General features: G+C 37.4%; 1 protein-coding gene across 1 annotated transcript in view; it reads right to left on the reverse strand.

The window, feature by feature from the left end:
* ASXL2 (ASXL transcriptional regulator 2) overlaps nucleotides 1-20356 on the reverse strand; it is a 130608-nt gene that overhangs the window by 80444 nt on the left and 29808 nt on the right. Inside the window, exons 2-3 of the mRNA XM_007470793.1 lie at nucleotides 2439-2521; nucleotides 2233-2235 (exon numbers count right to left, since the gene is read on the reverse strand). Of these exons, the coding sequence (XP_007470855.1) occupies nucleotides 2233-2235; nucleotides 2439-2521 (86 nt within the window). The remainder of the gene's footprint in view (nucleotides 1-2232; nucleotides 2236-2438; nucleotides 2522-20356) is intronic.

A 20356-nucleotide genomic window follows, 5' to 3' on the forward strand; every position in this document is an offset into this window, starting at 1 on the left:
ACTGGGAAGTGACAAAAGTGACCCCCAAAAAGCTACGGGAATGTCGATTGCACTTCAGTTAGAGAGAAGATAATAAGCAAAAAAACTGAGAAGGAGCTTGCAGAGCAAGGAAGGAAAGTAGGAATGTCTGGTCACTTCAGGTAATGATACAGAGTTTCAAAAAGGAAGCAGTAGTCATCTGTGCTAAATAATGCTGAGAGGTAACAAGAAAGGCAAAACTAAAAGTCCAGTGGAGGTGACAAAATGGAAGTCACTGGTGACTTTAAAAGTACTGCTTTGTGGTCACGTAACTGTATCACCACAATATAGTTTAACCAAGAATAGCTTCTTGTGAGTTGTTACTAAGTGAAGTCAGAAGCTATTTTTGATGACTCCACCATCTTGCTACATTTTTTTTTTTAAGTGCTTCTTTTTTTCCCCTTCTGTTCTTTATTTATTTAGTATTCTTTCTTATTTACTGTTCTTGCCTACTCTCTAGAAATAATAATGACAAGTTTAAAGTCAGAGCCTTACTGTGTTAGAGACGGATGGTCCTGCAATTGTCATTTAGACCTAGGGCACTGATGGGAGTCTGATCTCTTTTTTTTTTTTTTTTTGCGGTACGCAGGCCTCTCACTGCTGTGGCCTCTCCCGTTGCGGAGCACAGGCTCCGGATGCACAGGCTCAGCAGCCATAGCTCACGGGCCCAGCCGCTCCGCGGCATGTGGGATCTTCCCGGACCAGGGCACGAACCCGTGTCCCCTGTATCGGCAGGCGGACTCTCAACCACTGCGCCACCAGGGAAGCCCGAGTCTGATCTCTTTACATAAGATTTCCTGGTCTATTTCCCCAGTGTGTATTTTTAGGAATAGAAAATTTTATGAAATTTTTATGAATAGTCTAATTTTATGAAAAGAAATGAAATCTCTTGCTCATTCCTGTTCTATAAAACCCAATAGTGTTATAAAAAAATATTAGAATACGTTAGTAGAATTTGTTCCTCAGAGTAATAACCAAATGCCACAGTGCTCCCTCCTTTCTCATCATTGTGACAATCAAAAATAGCCCCCCAAAATCCTAAACACTTTCCCTATGGGTATTACACTATACCAGGGGTCCCCAACCTTTTTGGCACCAGGGACTAGTTTCATGGAAGACAATTTTTCCATGAACTGAGGCAGGGGGTGGGGTGGGTGGGGGATGATTTCGGGATGATTCAAGCACATTACATTTATTGTGCACTTTATTTCCATTATTACATTGTAATATATAATAAAATAATTGTACAACTCACCTTAATGCAGAATCAGTGGGAGCCCTGAGCTTGTTTTCACTTGTCACTCACTGATAGGATTTTGATATGAGTCTGCAAGCAATTGATTTATTACGGTCTCTGTGCAGTCAAACCTCTCTGCTAATGATAATCTGTATTTGCAGCCACTCCCCAGCACTTGCATCACAGCCTCAGCTCCACCTCAGATCATCAGGCATTAGATTCGAATAAGGAGCACGCAACCTAGATCCCTCGCATAAGCAGTTCACAGTAGGTTTTGAGCTCCTATAAGAATCTAATGCCGCAGCTGATCTGACAGGAGGCAGAGCTCAGGCGGTAATGCAAGTGATGGGGAGCGGCTGTAAATACAGATGAAGCTTCACTCGCTCGCCTGCCACTCACCTCCTGCTGTGCAGCCCAGTTCCTAATAGGCCATGGACCACTAGCGGTCTGTGGCCCATGGGGTTGGGGACCCCTGCACTATACCACCCCCAGGTGAGAACAACTAGTAGCACTGTAACCTTTTTCTCTTAATGAAAATATCTCTAATGTAGACACCCGGATTTCTGCCTTAACATATAAAATATACTGAACATAATTTTAATATTTCTTGATGGCAGAAGGTCTTGACTATGAACAGTGACTATTATGTGCTATTGTAATACAATAAAGCTCTTAGAAATTAAAGTGTGTTTTATCTTTGGTCCTATATTAATTGACCCCAGGCTGTTTTATTTGAACATAGTAAGACTATTACTTGAAACACATACTGCTTTATGTATCTTTTCCATTTAATTCTTTTTGGCCAAGGTTATTTTTTCCTAGACTGTTTACATCTGCCATTCTCCCTGAACTAGAGGACTTCTAAATTTGCTAATGACTAAGCTTATTAAATCAAAAGCCTGAACTGATAGATGAAGGCTTGAAGATGGCTCCAGGCCTTCCTAAGAATTAAAGTGCATGGGTGTGGAGATAGCTACCTCCTAAGAATTTTTTTCTAACTTACCTTTGGTTTTGTAACTGTGCTATGACTGAAAACTCCAAAGATCTGAGCTGAATAAATCATAAATTAACAAAGCAGTTATTACTAAATAATCAATCTTCAGGACTAAAGTAGACTGCTATATACTACAAAATATTCTAATCAAGTATTATAATTATTACTAATAATACTTAAATAACTCACCTGATTTCTTTTAGTCCTTCTCTCTGGATAACTTGAAGAATTTCTTTATGACTCATGGGTGTATTGGGATATTTTTCTAAGACCTGAGAAACAAGTATATAATAGTAAATTATTTCTTATTTTAATTTCTTATAATTACATATATAAATTATATTTATTATAGCTATGTATTAATTTCCTCCAGCATATACAAATCCAGAGACTTTTCAACCCTTAAATTTTCGGGTAATAAGTGGAAAATTAATGAAACGTAAATAGGATATTCAGTCACAAACCATAAGTCAAATCCTGAAGCAGAAATGGATCAAAAAAGATAAGATTAATAATTCAATTATTATTAATGAATAATATGAAATTATGTTTACTTTCTGCCTCCACTCCCTCATCACATGACTACCTGTGGACTTACTGGAAGCACCTTAAAGATTATCCATCTTATAAACCCACACACATATGGACACCTTATTTTTGATAAAGGTGGCAGGAATGTACAGTGGAGAAAGGACAGCCTCTACAATAAGTGGTGCTGGGAAAACTGGACAGGTACATGTAAAAGTATGAGATTAGATCACTCCCTAACACCATACACCAAAACAAGCTCAAAATGGATTAAAGACCTAAATGTAAGGCCAGAAACTATCAAACTCTTAGAGGAAAACATAGGCGGAACACTCTATGACATAAATCACAGCAAGATCCTTCTTGACCCATCTCCTAGAGTAATGGAGATAAAAACAAAAATAAACAAATGGGACCTAATGAAACTTCAAAGCTTTGGCACAGCAAAGGAAACCATAAACAAGACCAAAAGACAACCCTCAGAATGGGAGAAAATATTTGCCAATGAAGCAACTGACAAAGGATTAATCTCCAAAATTTACAAGCAGCTCATGCAGCTCAATAACAAAAAAACAAACAACCCAATCCAAAAATGGGCAGAAGACCTAAATAGACATTTCTCCAAAGAAGATATACAGACCGCCAACAAACACATGAAAGAATGCTCAACATCTTTAATCATTAGAGAAATGCAAATCAAAACTACAATGAGATATCATCTCACACCAGTCAGAATGGCCATCATCAAAAAATCAAGAAACAATAAATGCTGGAGAGGGTGTGGAGAAAAGGGAACACTCTTGCACTGCTGGTGGGAATGTGAATTGGTTCAGCCACTATGGAGAACAGTATGGAGGTTCCTTAAAAAACTACAAATAGAACTACCATATGACTCAGCAATCCCACTACTGGGCATATACCCTGAGAAAAACAAAATTTAAAAAGAGTCATGTACCAAAATGTTCATTGCAGCTCTATTTACAATAGCCCGGAGATGGAAACAACCTAAGTGCCCATCGTCGGATGAATGGATAAAGAAGATGTGGCACATATATACAATGGAATATTACTCAGCCATAAAAAGAAACGAAATTGAGCTATTTGTAATGAGGTGGATAGACCTAGAGTCTGTCATACAGAGTGAAGTAAGTCAGAAAGAGAAAGACAAATACCGTATGCTAACACATATATATGGAATTTAAGGGAAAAAAATGTCATGAAGAACCTAGGGGTAAGACAGGAATAAAGACACAGACCTACTGGAGAACGGACTTGAGGATATGGGGAGGGGGAAGGGTGAGCTGTGACAGGGCGAAAGAGAGGCATGGACATATATACACTAACAAACGTAAGGTAGATAGCTAGTGGGAAGCAGCCGCATGGCACAGGGATATCTGCTCGGTGCTTTATGACCGCCTGGAGCGGTGGGATAGGGAGGGTGGGAGGGAGGCAGACGCTAGAGGGAAGAGATATGGGAACATATGTATATGTATAACTGATTCACTTTGTTATAAAGCAGAAACTAACACAGCATTGTAAAGCAATTATACCCCAATAAAGATGTTAAAAAAAATAAAAAAAGATTATCCATCTTTACATCTCCAAACAAAGTCTAGTACATCTTGGTAGCTCAGTAATTTCTTAACCAAAACAAAAGAACAATACAGTTATAATGAAATTAAAACGGTATCCGCGTTCTGGTTCTGATAAAGATGATGTAATAAGCATAAATTATCCTGTCTCTCCCGAATACAACTAAAAACCTGGACAGAATGCATGGAGCAGCTATCTGAGGACTCTGAAAATGGTAGCAGTTGGTTTCAGAGAGGAAACCAAAATTAGAAGTACTACTAACCCAGCAGTGAGTTTCCTGGTTTTGTTTCCCCTAGGATCACTCAGCCTAGACCCAAGGGCAGTCCAAACTCAGAACAGTAAGTGCAGACAGAAATGGCTCCAAGAGAAGTCTTCTCTTTTTTTGGTCCGAAAAGCAGTAAAGGGGGCCCCTAAAAGGGAGGACGATCCTCTGAGGGTTTTTTTCCCTTTCTTTCAGACCCTGCCCCCAAGCAATCCAAAGGCAGCAGCAGTGGCAGTGATGATGCCAGCAGTGGCTGGACAGGGACCTAAAACTTCAAGAAAGCGGATCCCTTCCGATCCCATGAGTGTGGAGGGAATTCCCATGGTTTATATTCTTTCTCTACCATCCTGTTGCTTGGCATCAAAGGCTGATGCAGTTGTGGAAGTGTGCAGCAAAACACCAAAATGAAAACTGTAGTTATCTAGCCATAGGATAAGGAAGAAGGGTCTCTAAGAGCCAGAAAGTGTCAGGGAACTTGCAAAGAGAAAGGAGCTCAAGAAAGTGACACCATGAAGTTCTATAAACACTCCTGGGGTCACCCAAGAACTATGCCTATGTGGATCTGACCCTAAACATACTATCAGGTTTCCCAATTTGCCATTCGGTGGTGTACATGCGGGACAGATAGAAACAAAGGCTTTGAAAACTAGTCATTGGAATTTTAGTGCACAGAAGGGTGGGCAGAAACTTATGACCTGAACCTAACAAGATCAAATGCCCGCTTAAAAAAATCCTCCCATCCCGAAAAATAAAGTAATAACAACAACAACATTCTCCATAGCATTTAAATGAGACAGAGTATCATAACATTAACATCAAAATGTCTAATATATGATCCAAAATTACTTGACATATGAAGAATCAGGAAAATCTCAATAACTCACAAGAGAAAAGACAACCTACAAACAACAAACCCAAGATGCTACAGACTCTGGAATTTTCAGACAAAGACTTTAAGGCAGCTACTATAACCATGCTTCAAGAAGCCAGGAAGATGATTCTTGGGGGGAAAAAAAAATAGTTAAGAGTCTCAGCAGAGAAGTAAGATTCATTACATTATTGTGTGTGTGCCTGTGTGGTGTATAAAGCAAATAAAAATTTAAGACTAAAAAACACAATATCCAAAGTAAACCCAAAATTCTCTGGAGGGGCTCGACTGTAGAAGGGAGATAACAGAGGAGAGAATCAGTAAACCTGAAGATAGAGCAATAGAAACTATCCAATCTGATGAACAGAGAGGAAAATGATAGAAAAAATAAATGAACAGAGCCAATGGGACAATATCAAAAGGTCTAACATTCATGTCATCAGAGTCCCCAAAGGAGAAGATAAAGAGTAGCACACAGAAAACATATTTAAAGAAATAGCAGCAGAAAACTTCCCAAATTTGGTGAAAGATATACACTTACAATTTCAAGAGAATCAATGAATCTCAAACAACATAAATTCAAAGAAACCTGTACCCAGATATATCATAATCATATTACTGAAAACTAAAGAAAATTTTAAAATCTTGAAGGCAGCCAAGGAAAAACAACCTTCCACTTAGGAGAAAAACAATTCCAGTGACTGTGGGTTTCTCATCAGAAACTATGGAAGGCAGAAGCAGTGAAAAACATTTTTAAGTGCTGAAAGACAAGGAATTAATTCCAAAATTCCTATCTAGCAAAAATATCCTCCAAGAATGAAGGGGAAATCAAGACTTTCTTAGATTAAAGGAAAACGAAGAGTATTTGCCACTAACAGACTTCTATTTTATTTTATTTTTAAATTTATTTATTTATTTATTTATTTTTGGCTGTGTTGGGTCTTCGTTGCTGCACGTGGGCTTTCTCTAGTGGCAGCGAGCGGGGACTACTCTCCGTTGCGGTGCGAGGGCTTCTCATTGTGGTGGCTTCTCTTGTTGTGGGGCACGGGCTCCAGGCGTGCAGGCTCCAGTAGTTGTGGCGCATGGGCTTAGTTGCCTCCGTGGCATGTGGGCTCTTCCCGGACCAAGGCTCGAACCCGTGTCTCCTGCACTGGCAGGCAGGTTCTTAACCACTGTGCCACCAGGGGAATCCTAACAGGCTTACTTTAAATTGACTTCTTATAAGTCAATCCTGGTTTCTTTCCTTTTTTTTTAAATCCAAATTTTAGGTAGAAACTCTTATACCTAAATCACGTTCTATTCTTAGAACCCTTGGCAATTAATAAATGCAAGTGAAAGCTAAAATTGAACCAATTCTCAAGAATCTATACTATACTATCAAAAGAATATCCATTAGTACAGCAAGTCAAAAACAACAGATACAGGACTTGTGTAATAGAGACCAGTTGAAGTCAGATATCCTAGATCAGCCAGTAAGGTATCAAAATGTGATGTCAACAACTACCATTTCTAAAGAAGACACAAACAAGTGCTGATCATTCTCTCAGTTAAACGTCTCAGCAACCTTAAAAGACAAGCCTTATCACCCCCATTTAAACAGTGGGATAACTAATGCTCAATAAGCAAATTTCCAAACATAATGCAGCAAGACAAGTGGCAGTCGGAATTCAAACTCAGGTCTATCTTGCACCCTACAGCTCACTGTGTCCTGGTCTGCATCTCTTTTTTCATTTGTTTAATCATAAAATCCAACAAATATATTTCTGTTTGTCATCCTCCCTGAGCTCTATACTACATCAGATAAATGTTATTAACCTTTCCCTCCTTAGACACTGCGCTCTCCAGACGTTTTTTCCCAAAATGTTTCTTCTTGGTCTTTTTCTGTGGCCATCCCTTAAATACTTTACAAGCATCATTTTGCAGCTTTTGCTTTTCACTCCAACCCTCCCTGAATAAAATCATCCATTCCCAAGACTTCATCAATCACCCCTATTTTGATAAATGAAAAGAAGCAGCACAGTCCATTTATAACTGCTTTTAAACATCAACCTCGAATGTTCCATCTCAAACTTAACATGTCCAAAATTTAACTTACTACCTTTATCCAAATTAAGGCCCATACAGAAAAATGGACCTGTATTTACTGCCTATATACTATTATAAAATTGTGTAAAATTACTGAAAATGAAAAAAAATACACCATGGACATGGGCAGATAGCTCATAAAAGAGTTAAAACAACTGGATAAAAGACATATGAAAAAATATTTGCACACTGAAATACTTACAGATGAAATTATATGATGTTGGGGATTTGCTTCAAAATTACACAAGAAGAAACTTAGATAGGAGTTTAAGTATTGCAAGACTGACTATAAGTTGATAATTATAGAAGCTACAAGATGGGTACAAATATATTATATTATTGTTGGCTTTTGTGTACACATTCAATATTCCATAATAAAAATTTATGGGAAAAACGGTATTGAATGTCTGACTTCACTAACCATTAAATACAAAAAAATCACTTTTCAATGGTTTTTTCCCCTACTATTTTGGATAACAAAAACATGGCAATAGTAAATGAACACCATGAAATGGAAATGTACACACAATCTATTGATAATATAAGAAAATATTCATTTATTACTCAATAAAGAAACAAGTTTAAAGGCTTCTTATCTAATAATAAGATATTAACAAAACTGGTATACCTACACAATTGAATATTATATAGCTATAAATGAAAAGACACTGTGTGGGGGCTGGAAACAGGGGGTCTTCTTTCAGTCTTCCTCAAATCTTGGTGTGGAATGCAGGTTCTGGACAACAGAATGTGAGGGGGAGTGATAGGGAGTGATAACTTCAAAAACCCAGATTTTCAAAAGGCAGGGATACATCCCTCTTTGGCCCTTCCTCTACCCTGTTGTTTTTAAAGTGGAGGAGGTGACAAAGCCATTCTGAACCATACAGATAAGGATGCGCCCTAAGAACGGTGGACTAACTACACCTCCAGACTGTTGCATGAGAGAGAAATAAACTTCCAAATCATTTAAGGAACTGTTATAGGCAGCCAAAGTTATGCCTAATATGACTCACCAATCTATTCACATGACACTTAAGTAATCATCTTAAAACTTAAATTACATATTCCGCTGATTTTTGTGTGTGTGTGTGTGTGTGTGTGGTACATGGGCCTCTCACTGCTGTGGCCTCTCCCGTTGCAGAGCACAGGCTCTGGACATGCAGGCCCAGCGGCCATGGCTCACCGGCCCAGCCGCTCCACGGCATGTGGGATCTTCCCAGACTGGGGTACGAACCCGTGTCCCCTGCATCAGCAGGCGGACTCTCAACCACTGCGCCACCAGGGAAGCCCCTATTCCTCTGATTTTTAAGCTCCCTGTCACTTTTTTTTTAAATTAACTAAAATTAAAATAAAATCTGAATTCCCAATACAGTTTAAAAGATTCTACATGAAACTCTACATCTCGCTTTTCTCACATTACCTTCTTGCCCTTTCTCAAACATAACCAATTCATTCCTAATTCAGGGTCTCTGTACCTGCTCCCTCCTCTTGCAATGTTTTTCCCCAGAGATTCATGGACTCTCTCCTTCACTTCACTTCTCCAGAGATATTCCTGACCACTCTAAAATACACTCAGACACTCACAGGCACCACCACCGCTACACATACACACACATTTTATTACTTTAGCCAGATTTTCCCCCCAGCTTTACTGAGATATAATCGACAAATAACACTATGTAAGTTTAAGGTGTACAACGTGATGATTTGATATACATATATATTGTTAAATGATTACCACATTAAGGTTGATTAACACATTCATTGCCTCACACAGGTACCCTTTTCTGTGTGTGTGGTGACAACATTTCAGACCTACTCTCTAAGCAAATTTCAAGTATATAATGCAGTATTGTTAACTATAGTCATCATGCTGTGCATCAGATCCCCAGAACATATTCATCTTATAACTGCTCATTTGTATCCTTCGACCAACATCTCCCAATTTCTCCTACCACTCAACTCCTGGTAACCATCAATCTACACTCTGTTTCTAAGAGTTTAACTTCTTTGAATTCCATATATAAATGAGATCATGCAGTATTTGTCTCTGTCTGACTTATTTCACTTAGCAGAACGCCTTCAAGGTTCATCTAAGTTGTCGCATATGGCACATTTTCCTCTTTTTATGGCTGAATATTATTTTTTATATATATATATATATATATATATATAAATTTCCTTTATCCAGTCATCTGTTGTTGGACACTTACGTTTTTTCCATGTCTTGGCTACTGTGAAAAATCCTGCAATGAACCAAGGGTGCAGATATCTCTCCAAGACAGTAATTTCATTTCCTTCAGATATATCCCCAGAAGTAGGACTGCTGGATCATATGGTAGTTCTATTTTTAATTTTTTGAGGAACCTACAAACTGTTTTCCAATTTACGTAACATAAAAAGAGTTCTTACGTAGAGATATACACATAAAAGATGGCCAAAAAATAACACAAAAGACTGATATCCCTTTCAAAGAAAAACTCGAGCTCACCCCAAACATTAAAGACATATCTTCCTATAGTGCTGCCCAGATAATACATACAAAAATTTTACATCTTTCTCTTAATTCCTACATACAACTGCCTTACAGTTACAAACATCATGTAGCCATTCTATTTCATATGGCCCTCACAACAATCCAAGAAACAGCAGAGCAGGTTTAGTTATAATTTTACCAGAAAGGAAATTAAGACTCAAGAGAATAGCATAGCCTAAACTTAACATGTCAGAACTCTTAATTCCCCACACTAAAGCGGGTACTAATAAAGCTTTATATAAAGCAAAGAGTTCAATGAGGAAAAAAATTTTCTTTTGTCAACTAAAATATGCATTGGAATGATGAAAACTATGCTTCTGCTGAATGATGGGTAGGTTCTTACTTGCTGAGGCAGAAAAACTAAGAGGACTGCAGAAACGTTGCTTGGTATTTTGGTTAAGATGGGGATTGTGACCATCAAGTATAAAGATCAGATACAGACCTTTTTCTCACAGGTCTTTTTTGAAACGTGACAAAACTAGCTTAATGCAAATGGCAGCCCCCACATATATCTATAATTAAGTCAATATCTTAAGAGGTGGGTTCCTGGCTGTGTCTTTGATAGTGAACAAGAACATAAAACTGAAAAACAAGATCCTGGTGGGCCTAGGAAGATTCTTTGTATTTCTCAAACTGTGGTTCTCAAACTCTAGACAAGGGTGTTCCACCAACTTACAGTGATATTTCATAGTATTCCACACAGAAATTCATTTCATGTGCTGAGTTAAACCTATACACAGTCATATATACCATATATAAAGCAACAAGGGCTTCCCCCCAATGGTAATACATATTCATTCTAGAAAATTTAGACCATACTCCCCCCGCACCTCAAATTATATGCAAAGGGGGACTCTGCCATGAGAGAATAGGGTTTAACATTTTGGCTGTCCCTTCCAGAGGTTTTTTCTATAACATTTTGCAGTTGACATCCTTCTGCATATACTAGTTTGTACCTCTTTTTAAAAGCCCTTTTGGCAAATCTTGCAACAGTTATTATTGATATATTTCATAGCAGCATGATACTCCACTGATTGATATATATACATATATACACACATATATATATACACCCACACACATACATATACACATTAAATCACTTAATCCATTTCCTACTGTTGCACATTTAGACTGCTTAAAGAGGCACTCTTTCTATACCTGACTCTCAAATTTAAAGCTCTGTGACCTTAGAAAGTTAATCTCTGGGTCTTAGTTTCATCAGTAAAATCAAAACAAGAAAAACATCTATAACTCATGGAGTGGCCATGGGAGACAAACAGAATATTTTATTTTGAGCTGCTTAGCTCAGAATTTGAGGATATATAAAATTCTCAATAAATGTGTGCTACTGTCTCCTTTTTTTTTTAACTGTAACAAATGCCACCAAGTGCTTCTGACTATTTTCAAAGTCTTCTAACAAGTGGAACTGCTGTATAAAGTTATTTTAATATATAATATTGCCAAATCGCTTTCCACCATGTGTACAGGAGTTTCACTACTGTTAACCATTAACCAACATTCATATTACTTTTTAAATCCTTGGTAATTATTTAAAAAAATATATTAAAAAATTTTAATTTTAGCTACTAATGAGGTTGAACTTGTCCTATGTTTTAGACTTTCATATTTCCTCTTTTTTTTTTTTCTGCGGCACACGGGCCTCTCACTGTTGTGGCCTCTCCTGTTGCGGAGCACAGGCTCCGGACGCGCAGGCTCAACGGCCATGGCTCACGGGCCCAGCCACTCCGCAGCATGTGGGATCTTCCCGGACGGGGGCACGAACCCGTGTCCCCTGCATCGGCAGACGGACTCTCAACCACTGCGCCATATTTCCTCTTTTTGAAATAAGCTATCTGATCTAAATAAAAATCAGATTAAAAAATAAAATTATAGGGCTTCCCTGGTGGCGCAGTGGTTAAGAATTTGCCTGCCATCGCAGGGGACACGGGTTCAAGCCCTGGTCTGGGAAGATCCCACATGCCGTGGAGCAACTAAGCCCGTGTGCTACAACTATTGGGCCTGCGAGCCACAACTACTGAAGCCACGTGCCACAACTACTGAAGCCCGCACGCCTAGAGCCTGTGATCCGCAACAAGAAAAGCCACCGCACCGCAACGAAGAGTAGCCCCCGCTCACCACAACTAGAGAAAGCCCGCGCGCAGCAACGAAGACCCAACGCAGCCAAAAATTAATTTAATTAATTAATTAATTTTTAAAAGACTTAAAAGGCATGGGTGTGGGTAAAAGTGAGGCTTTATAATTAGTTGCTATTCCAGGCCAGTTCACTTCCAACACAGAACCCCCCCTCAAACAGCCCATTTGGTTACTGGAAGAAAACATACTGCCACTGAAGTCTAAGAACTCTGTTGCTACAACTTCTGCTTAAGAAAAGTGGGAAGATATAGAGGTTTTTGTAAACCATACTGAAAAACACTGGAGTTGATACAAGAAAAACACTTTGTGCAATAGGTGTTATGCTTGCCTTAATCAAAAAATAGAAGGGATTTCTAGGGAAACTCATATAATCATCTACCTGGCAATTAAATTTTACTCTGTTACTATCATTAGGAAATCCTGAATACTAAAATGTATGACACAAATTTACATAATACTACAAATGTGGGATCTGCTTTATTTTCTTCCACATATCAAGTTTTTATAATAAATACTCCATACCAGCATACAATGGATTGACTAAGACTCAGTTTTGGTGGTCTCTGTAAAGGATGTTATTAACATAATCAAGGGGTTTCAGTTGGGGGGAAAAAGTTTAATCGATGCAAAATATGAAAGTGCTTCAAAGTGTATAGAGCTCAAATAGCCTGCACCTAATAGCTCTAAGATATAATGTTGATGACTAAAAGCTCTCAATCTTAATCCTTCATCTGTATAATGAGGGTAGTAACACCCTCATAGATAGGAACATTAAGTAAAACATTCTGCAGTATTCTTAACTTAGCACAAGTGACATAAATGGTAGCTTTTGTTATTACTAATAAATTATATGACAAAAATCTTTTCCAGTTCACATTTGATATCCTGATCTCAAATTTCACCAGTGTTCTTAAGGCGGATGAAGAATACAAAAGATAGCATGCTTTTCTCCGGCTGCCCCTTTGATTTTTCCACTATTTTTTTCACAAGTAGTTAACAATGCCCTATACTGCCAATACTACTAAACATTGGACAAAAACTAAAATTTACAAAAATATGAAACAGCTTTAAGGTAAATGCCAAGACTTCAGTCCCTATAAAGTCACTTATATGTCCTTTAAATCATATTTACATTACAGATATCCAAATATAAAGACTAGATATTAAGCTATTCTGCAAGAAAAACAAGCACAAAATATCACAGAATAAGGTATTTACATTCATATGCAAAAATATTTTGATTAATTCATCATAATGAGGCAGAATATCAGAGTTCAAAACCCAACTCTACCAGAAAGTGGTGATGAGCAAACTGGGGAATGTGGTTGCCCTACGGTTCATCTGAACTGGTGGCTTTCTGTCCAAGAAGCTACAAAATGGAAATTAATAAAAATTTCTCTGGCATATCAAATCTTAATTGAAAGGTAACTATTAATCCACTATCAGAATGAACTCTATTTAGAATTTAAAACATTTATATTATCCATGGCAATGGTAATAATAAAAATATTTTGATTTATTATTTAGAGCAAGGAATTACTTTATTTTAATATGGGTGAATTTTACTATTTATATAAAAATACTTAAGTATGCTGACACAGGACATTAAGCTATTAGAAATAGAGACCTAAAATTTCTGTATGCCTTTTTAATGAAAATTAATTTCATTGATTTTCTAGGTATACTGTTTTTTCAAGAAATAAAATAGAAGAAACCAGTTAGTTAAAACTGCTTAAGGGATGTTTACTTTCCTTAAAAAAAAAAAAAAATTTATGACTAGTACCTTTACATACTAGGCATCTGAAATTAATTTTAATTTAGAAAATTATTTATGCTAAATTTTCTCAATATTTAAAACTATAAATCATTTAGTTTGGGAAAGAGAAATGTTTTTCAATTAAAGACTTAAGTATTCCACTTTTTAACTTTTTACTATGAACATTTTAAAACATATACAAAAGTAGAGAGGGACTTCCCTGGCGATTCAGTGGTTAAGACTCTGCACTTCCACTGCAGGCGGTACGGGTTCGATACCTGGTCAGGGAACTAAGATCCCACAGGTCTTGACGCGTGGCCAAAACATTTTTTTAAAAAATTGTTTAAAAAAAAAAAATTATTGGGAACACTACAATCAACAATTGTCGACACATGGCTTACTTTGTTTCATCTATACCTCCAGCCACTCTACCTCTACAAAGTGGATTATCCTGAAGCAAATCTCAAACATTTCATTCATAAATACTTTAGTACAGATCTCTAAAAAAGGATAAGGACTCATTTTTTTAAAGATAAAAATACCATTTTATACCTCAGAATGTAACTATAGTTTCTTCATTATCAAATTATTTACACAATGTCCTCAATTTTCATGGAAAAAACACTTTTAACAGTTAGTTTGTTCAAATCAGTATCCAAAGAAGACCCATACATATCACATTTGGTTAACACATGTCTTAAAGTCTCTGTTAATCTATGGATTTCTCCTTGTTTTCTTCCAATTTATTTACTGAAGAAACCAAGAAAACTGTACTATAGTTTCCCACATTCTGTATTTTGTTAATTGTATGGTACTCTGTCCCTCGTATTTCCTGAAAATTAGAATTACCTAGAGGGCTGCTCAGATTCAGATTTTATTTTACCAAAAGAACTTCATAGACAGTGTTGTTTACTTCCCCTCCCCCTCCCGCCACCCCACACACATAAGAACACACAAAATATCTGTGGTCTCTTTTTTGAGATGTCAAGATGAATCAGGGGGACAGATGTCCTCCTGATCCACCCATTACAAAGTTTCCCATCAGCATTCCAACCTAATTGCTTTAGTAACCACTGATTAGTAGCCACTATTCAGACTCATTATTTAGGTGTTGAAAAATGGTGATAGCCTATCTTTCCTTCTTCATTTATAAGCTAGAATCCTTCTAAAAATAAATGCTTTCCTCCATCTACTAGCTGGTTATCTGAAGTACATACAACTCATACAGAAAAAAGCAGGATAAGTGCTTGATTCTGTCCTATTTATTATCAGAATAATTAGCTAGTTTTTCTAGTATACTCCAAAAGTGAACGGGGCTTTTTTGTTTGTTTATCTGACACACCATTAGGAATATTATGAATACCATTTTATGGAATGCTATTATGAATTTTAATATATTTTTGTGCTTTAATTACTGTATTTCCTCACTTGTAAACTGGTTATTCATAACCACTGTCTGCTTGTATATATACCAATTGTATGAGCTCTAGTTTTCATATTAAATTATTAAATATATTAAAACTTTTACTGTCACATTTACTGCAAATACTTTTTCCCTTTTATTCTTCATCTTTTCACTACTGTTTTTTCCATGGAGGCTTTTTTTAGTTTCATGTCTTATAAACTCACTGGTCTTTTCTTTTGATTTCTTTTAGCATGTCTATGTTTAAGTGAAGTTTCCCTCCCTTCAATAGCTTAATAGTCCTCCATCTTTCCATTTACAATTAACTCTTTTAATTATAAGAAATTGTACATAAACAGTGAGAAAAAATGTACAGAGACACACTAGAGAAACCCAAGAGGGAGAGATGGAGAGGAAAACAAAACGGCCACATACATTTCTGAGCAAAAATACCATACTCCATTACCATTACAACACTATTACTGTATAGCTATTACTATTACATTATTTTACCAGGAGTTAATTTAAATGGAAAGATTATAGTAGTTTCACAAAACATTTAGTTTACTTTAACCACAGGAGGGCAGTGTTTATCAAACAAAACATCATTCCATTGGAATTGTTCATTAATCTACAAAACAATTTTTAGGAACTATTTTATGGCAAACTGAATAACTGTTCAGAAGAATTAAAATCAACACTACACAGAATTAAAGTATGATAAAATAAATTTGTTTTTCTAAAGTGTACCTAATACATCTATTTCTTTACATCCAGCTAAGAAAAGGATACAAAACTTATACTTTCTGAGTATTCAAGAATAATGTAAACAGCTCCTAAATTTGGGTTCAATTCTCACCTAAATAACAGCAGTATTTCAATTACTGCTGCACTTAACGAGTTCATTACATTCATATACACAGATATGTAGAAGCTAACTTTTGCGCAGTCTGGAAAATTTTATTTTACATTTAAAATATACATATAAAAACACAGTACTCTTGGGACTTCCCTGGTGGTCCAGTGGTAAAGAATCCGCCTTACAATGCAGGGGATGCAGGTTCGATCTCTGGTCAGGGAACTAAGATCCCACATGCCACGGGGCAACTAAGCCTGCGTGCCACAACTACTGAGCTCTCGCTTCCCAACTAGAGCCCGCGTGTCACAAACTACAGAGCCCACGCGCCCTGAAGCCTGAGTCCCACAACTAGAGAGAGAAAACCCACACGCCACAACTAGAGAGAAGCCCGCGCACCACAACGAAGAGCCAGCGTGCAGCAAACAAGACCCGACACAGCCAAAAATAAATTAAATAAATAAATAATAAATAAATCTTAAAAAATAGACATGGTAATCTTTACAGATTTACTTCAGTGTCATATGACTTATTTACTGTCCAAAAGCTTTAATTTAATGTCACAGTAGTGAATGAGGTCCCCCAGGAAACATGCAGAATGAGAAGTGATGAGACTATGCTACCGAACAAATGGGGGGGGGGTCAGCACTCAATGGGAGGTCCATAGGTGGCAACGAGGAGTTAAAACAACTCTTCCCAGAACAGTGAAGGAAAACATGGAATCAAAGAATAATTGTTTTGTCAAATGGACCCGAACAAGTTTCACTGAACCAGGATAAAAGGAAACAGAGGTATCCCTAGCTATACTGACTCTCCCCATGCCAATACCAGAGGCAAATAGATTCAGAGTTTGACAAATCTCTTTATCCAAACTTGTGCTACTTATAATTTGACACTAGGAAACAAATGAATTCAGAGGATGCAGTATCCCTCACCTACCAAACTCACTAAACAAACACTTACTAGGAGTTCAGGAGCTTAACAGATAATAATAAGGAAGCATGGAACTGAGATGTAAGGAATACAGATAGAGCCAAATATCTGAAAAGGAAAGAGGGAAAAGGACCTCACCTGGCTGCTGAGCAGTATCTGTTGATCACTAACTACCTCTGTCCTGAGATGCACTCCTCTGTTTAGCTTCTGTGACACCAGACTCTCCTTGTTTCCCTCCTACCTCTCCACCAGCAATTCTTCATTCTCCACAATCTCTGAATGTTGATCCTTCTCAAGATTCTCTTCTTGTCTCAATTTCTACTCTCCTTGGGCATTTTCATCCTCCCATGGTTTCCAAAAATAATTATGCTCCTACAGCAGAATTCCATACACCCCAGCAGTGCTTATCACACTGTATTTATTGTAATTGCATTTTAAATCATCTGTCTTGCCCACTGGTACATAAGCTGCACGAGGACTGGGACCACCTGTCCTGTTCACCTAGCACCCCTTAGTGCCTATCATAGGATAGGTCTAAAACATGTGATGGTTGCCTGGTGGAATTAGGAACACAGGGAGCAACACTGCCTGAGTAAAAATGCCTCTTTCTTTTTACTTTTTTTTTTTTTTAACAAAAAAGGCGGCTGAAAGGTGAGTGCAAAAGCAAATATGTTTGTAGATTCAGGGGCAGAAACTTGAATGTAAGAATAGACTGAGACTATTTAAATACATATCTATACAGAAAGGTAGCTACGGATATCCAGAGATTACAGAGGCTGGCTTTCTAAGCTCAGGGGTATAGCTTTACCTAAAGGTCCTTCAATTCTGAACAGCTCTATCAAGTCATTCTGATCTGCTAGCTTAGATTCTTTTCACCTGATTACCCAACAGTGTTATGCACACTCCCTGGTTCAAACAAAAAAAATTCTCAGCACCTAATTCTCCCAAAACTCTGAAGAATTAATAATAGTAACAGTTAATACTAATCTAGAATTTAAATGCCAGGTACTGTTCTAAGTACTTTACATATATTAGCTCATTTAATCTCTACAATAAATCTATGAGGTAGATAACCATTATGGCACTTTCTTCAGATGTGAAGACTGAGGCACAGAGAAAATAAGTAACTTGCCCAAGGTCACATCAGCTAATAAGTGATGGAAGACAAGCTTCTTTGCTTCTATGCATCAAGCTATACTGCCTCTCAATCAGTTATACATCTATACTACTCCTAAAATTAACTCTTACTGTAACAAACATTTACTAAGTGCTTCGTAAGTGCCAAAAACTGGAGATACAAAGATGAATAAGAAACATGCCCTACAGTTCACAACTAGGGTAGAGAGCAAGTAGGGGAAGGGAAAAATGGACAACTGTAATATGAGAGAAGAAATACTGAAAAGATACATAAAGAAACAAAGGTAAAGAAGATTTAACTCTTCCTATTATGCAATATTTCAAATACAGAGGAAACATACAAAATAATAAAACACTTATGTATCAACTAACAAGCTTTGTCAAATCCACAAACGGAAATGAGTAGAAATGTTCTATACCTTGATTAGGTGGTGGTTACACGGGTGTATGCATTTGTCAGAAAGAAGTCAGTTGTATGCTTAAAATACATGTATTGTATTACACGGAAATTATACCTCAATAAAGGTGGCATATACCTCAATAAGTTGATATTTAAAGAAATTAAAACAAAATGTAGGAATAGTGAAAAATTTATCACACTCCCTGAAATTCAACAGAAGCACAAATTAAGGAAAAAAAAATTGAAAATGGGTTAGGATGGAAGTTATGATTTGTATTAAACTCAACTAACTCACATCTGAGAATCAGACTGTTTTAATACCTTAAATGATCAAAACACCAGAGGCAGTGAAGAGAGTTGGGGGCTGGTAGGTAGAGGAAGTGAGGAGAAGAAAGAATATAAGTTCTCTGCTTGCTAAATAAATAAATAAATCCTTAGGGTAAAAGATATAGCATCTATTATATCCAACCAACAAAAATAAAAATAGGGGGACTTCCCTGGTGGCACAGTGGTTAAGAATCCACCCACTAATGCAGGGGACATGGGTTCAATCCCTGGTCCGGGAAGATCCCACATGATGTGGAGCAACTAAGCCCGTGTGCCACAACTACCGAGCCTACACTCTAGAGCCCGTGAGCCACAACTGCTGAGCCCACGTGCCACAACTACTGAAGCCTGCGTGCCTAGAGCCCGTGCTCCACAGCAGGAGAAGCCACCACAACGAGAAGCCCTTGCACCACAAAGAAGAGTAGCCCCCACTTGCCACACCTAGAGAAAGCCCGCGAGCAGCAAAGACCCAACACAGCCAAAAATAAATAAATAAGTAAATGCAATTTTTTAAAAAAATAAATAAATAAAAAATAAAATAAATAAAATAAAAATAAAAATAGGATTTCAAGAAATGGTGGAAAATATACAGCAAGTCCTTGCTTTTAGAGAAGTTAGTATTCTAGTAGTAGAAACAGACGATAAATATGTAAGCAGGGCTTCCCTGGTGGCGCAGTGGTTGAGAGTCCACCTGTCGATGCAGGGGACACGGGTTCGTGCCCGGTCTGGGAGGATCCCACATGCCGTGGAGCGGCTGGGCCTGCGCGTCCAGATTCTGTGCTCCGCGACAGGAGAGGCCACAACAGTGAGAGGCCAGCATACCGCAAAAATATATATATATATGTAAGCAAAAAAAATTTTTTTCTGATAATGATAAGTACAATAAACAAAATAAAACAGGGTGACAAGTTTGACAGTGAATGGGAAGAGAGAGGGTTCAACTGAGTGGTCAGGCTCAATGACCATGCAACATTTAAGCTGAGAACTGACTGACAAGTTGCCAGGCATGGGAATATTTAATATCTATTTGATTAGTTTAGCTCAAAGAAGTTTTTTTTTTTCTGATAATGATAAGTACAATAAACAAAATAAAACAGGGTGACAAGTTTGACAGTGAATGGGAAGAGAGAGGGTTCAACTGAGTGGTCAGGCTCAATGACCATGCAACATTTAAGCTGAGAACTGACAAGTTGCCAGGCATGGGAATATTTAATATCTATTTGATTAGTTTAGCTCAAAGAAGTTTTAGTTTATATAGTCACATGGA

Source organism: Lipotes vexillifer, unplaced genomic scaffold (assembly GCF_000442215.2).
Source record: "Lipotes vexillifer unplaced genomic scaffold, Lipotes_vexillifer_v1.1 scaffold717, whole genome shotgun sequence".
Taxonomy (NCBI): domain Eukaryota; kingdom Metazoa; phylum Chordata; class Mammalia; order Artiodactyla; family Lipotidae; genus Lipotes; species Lipotes vexillifer.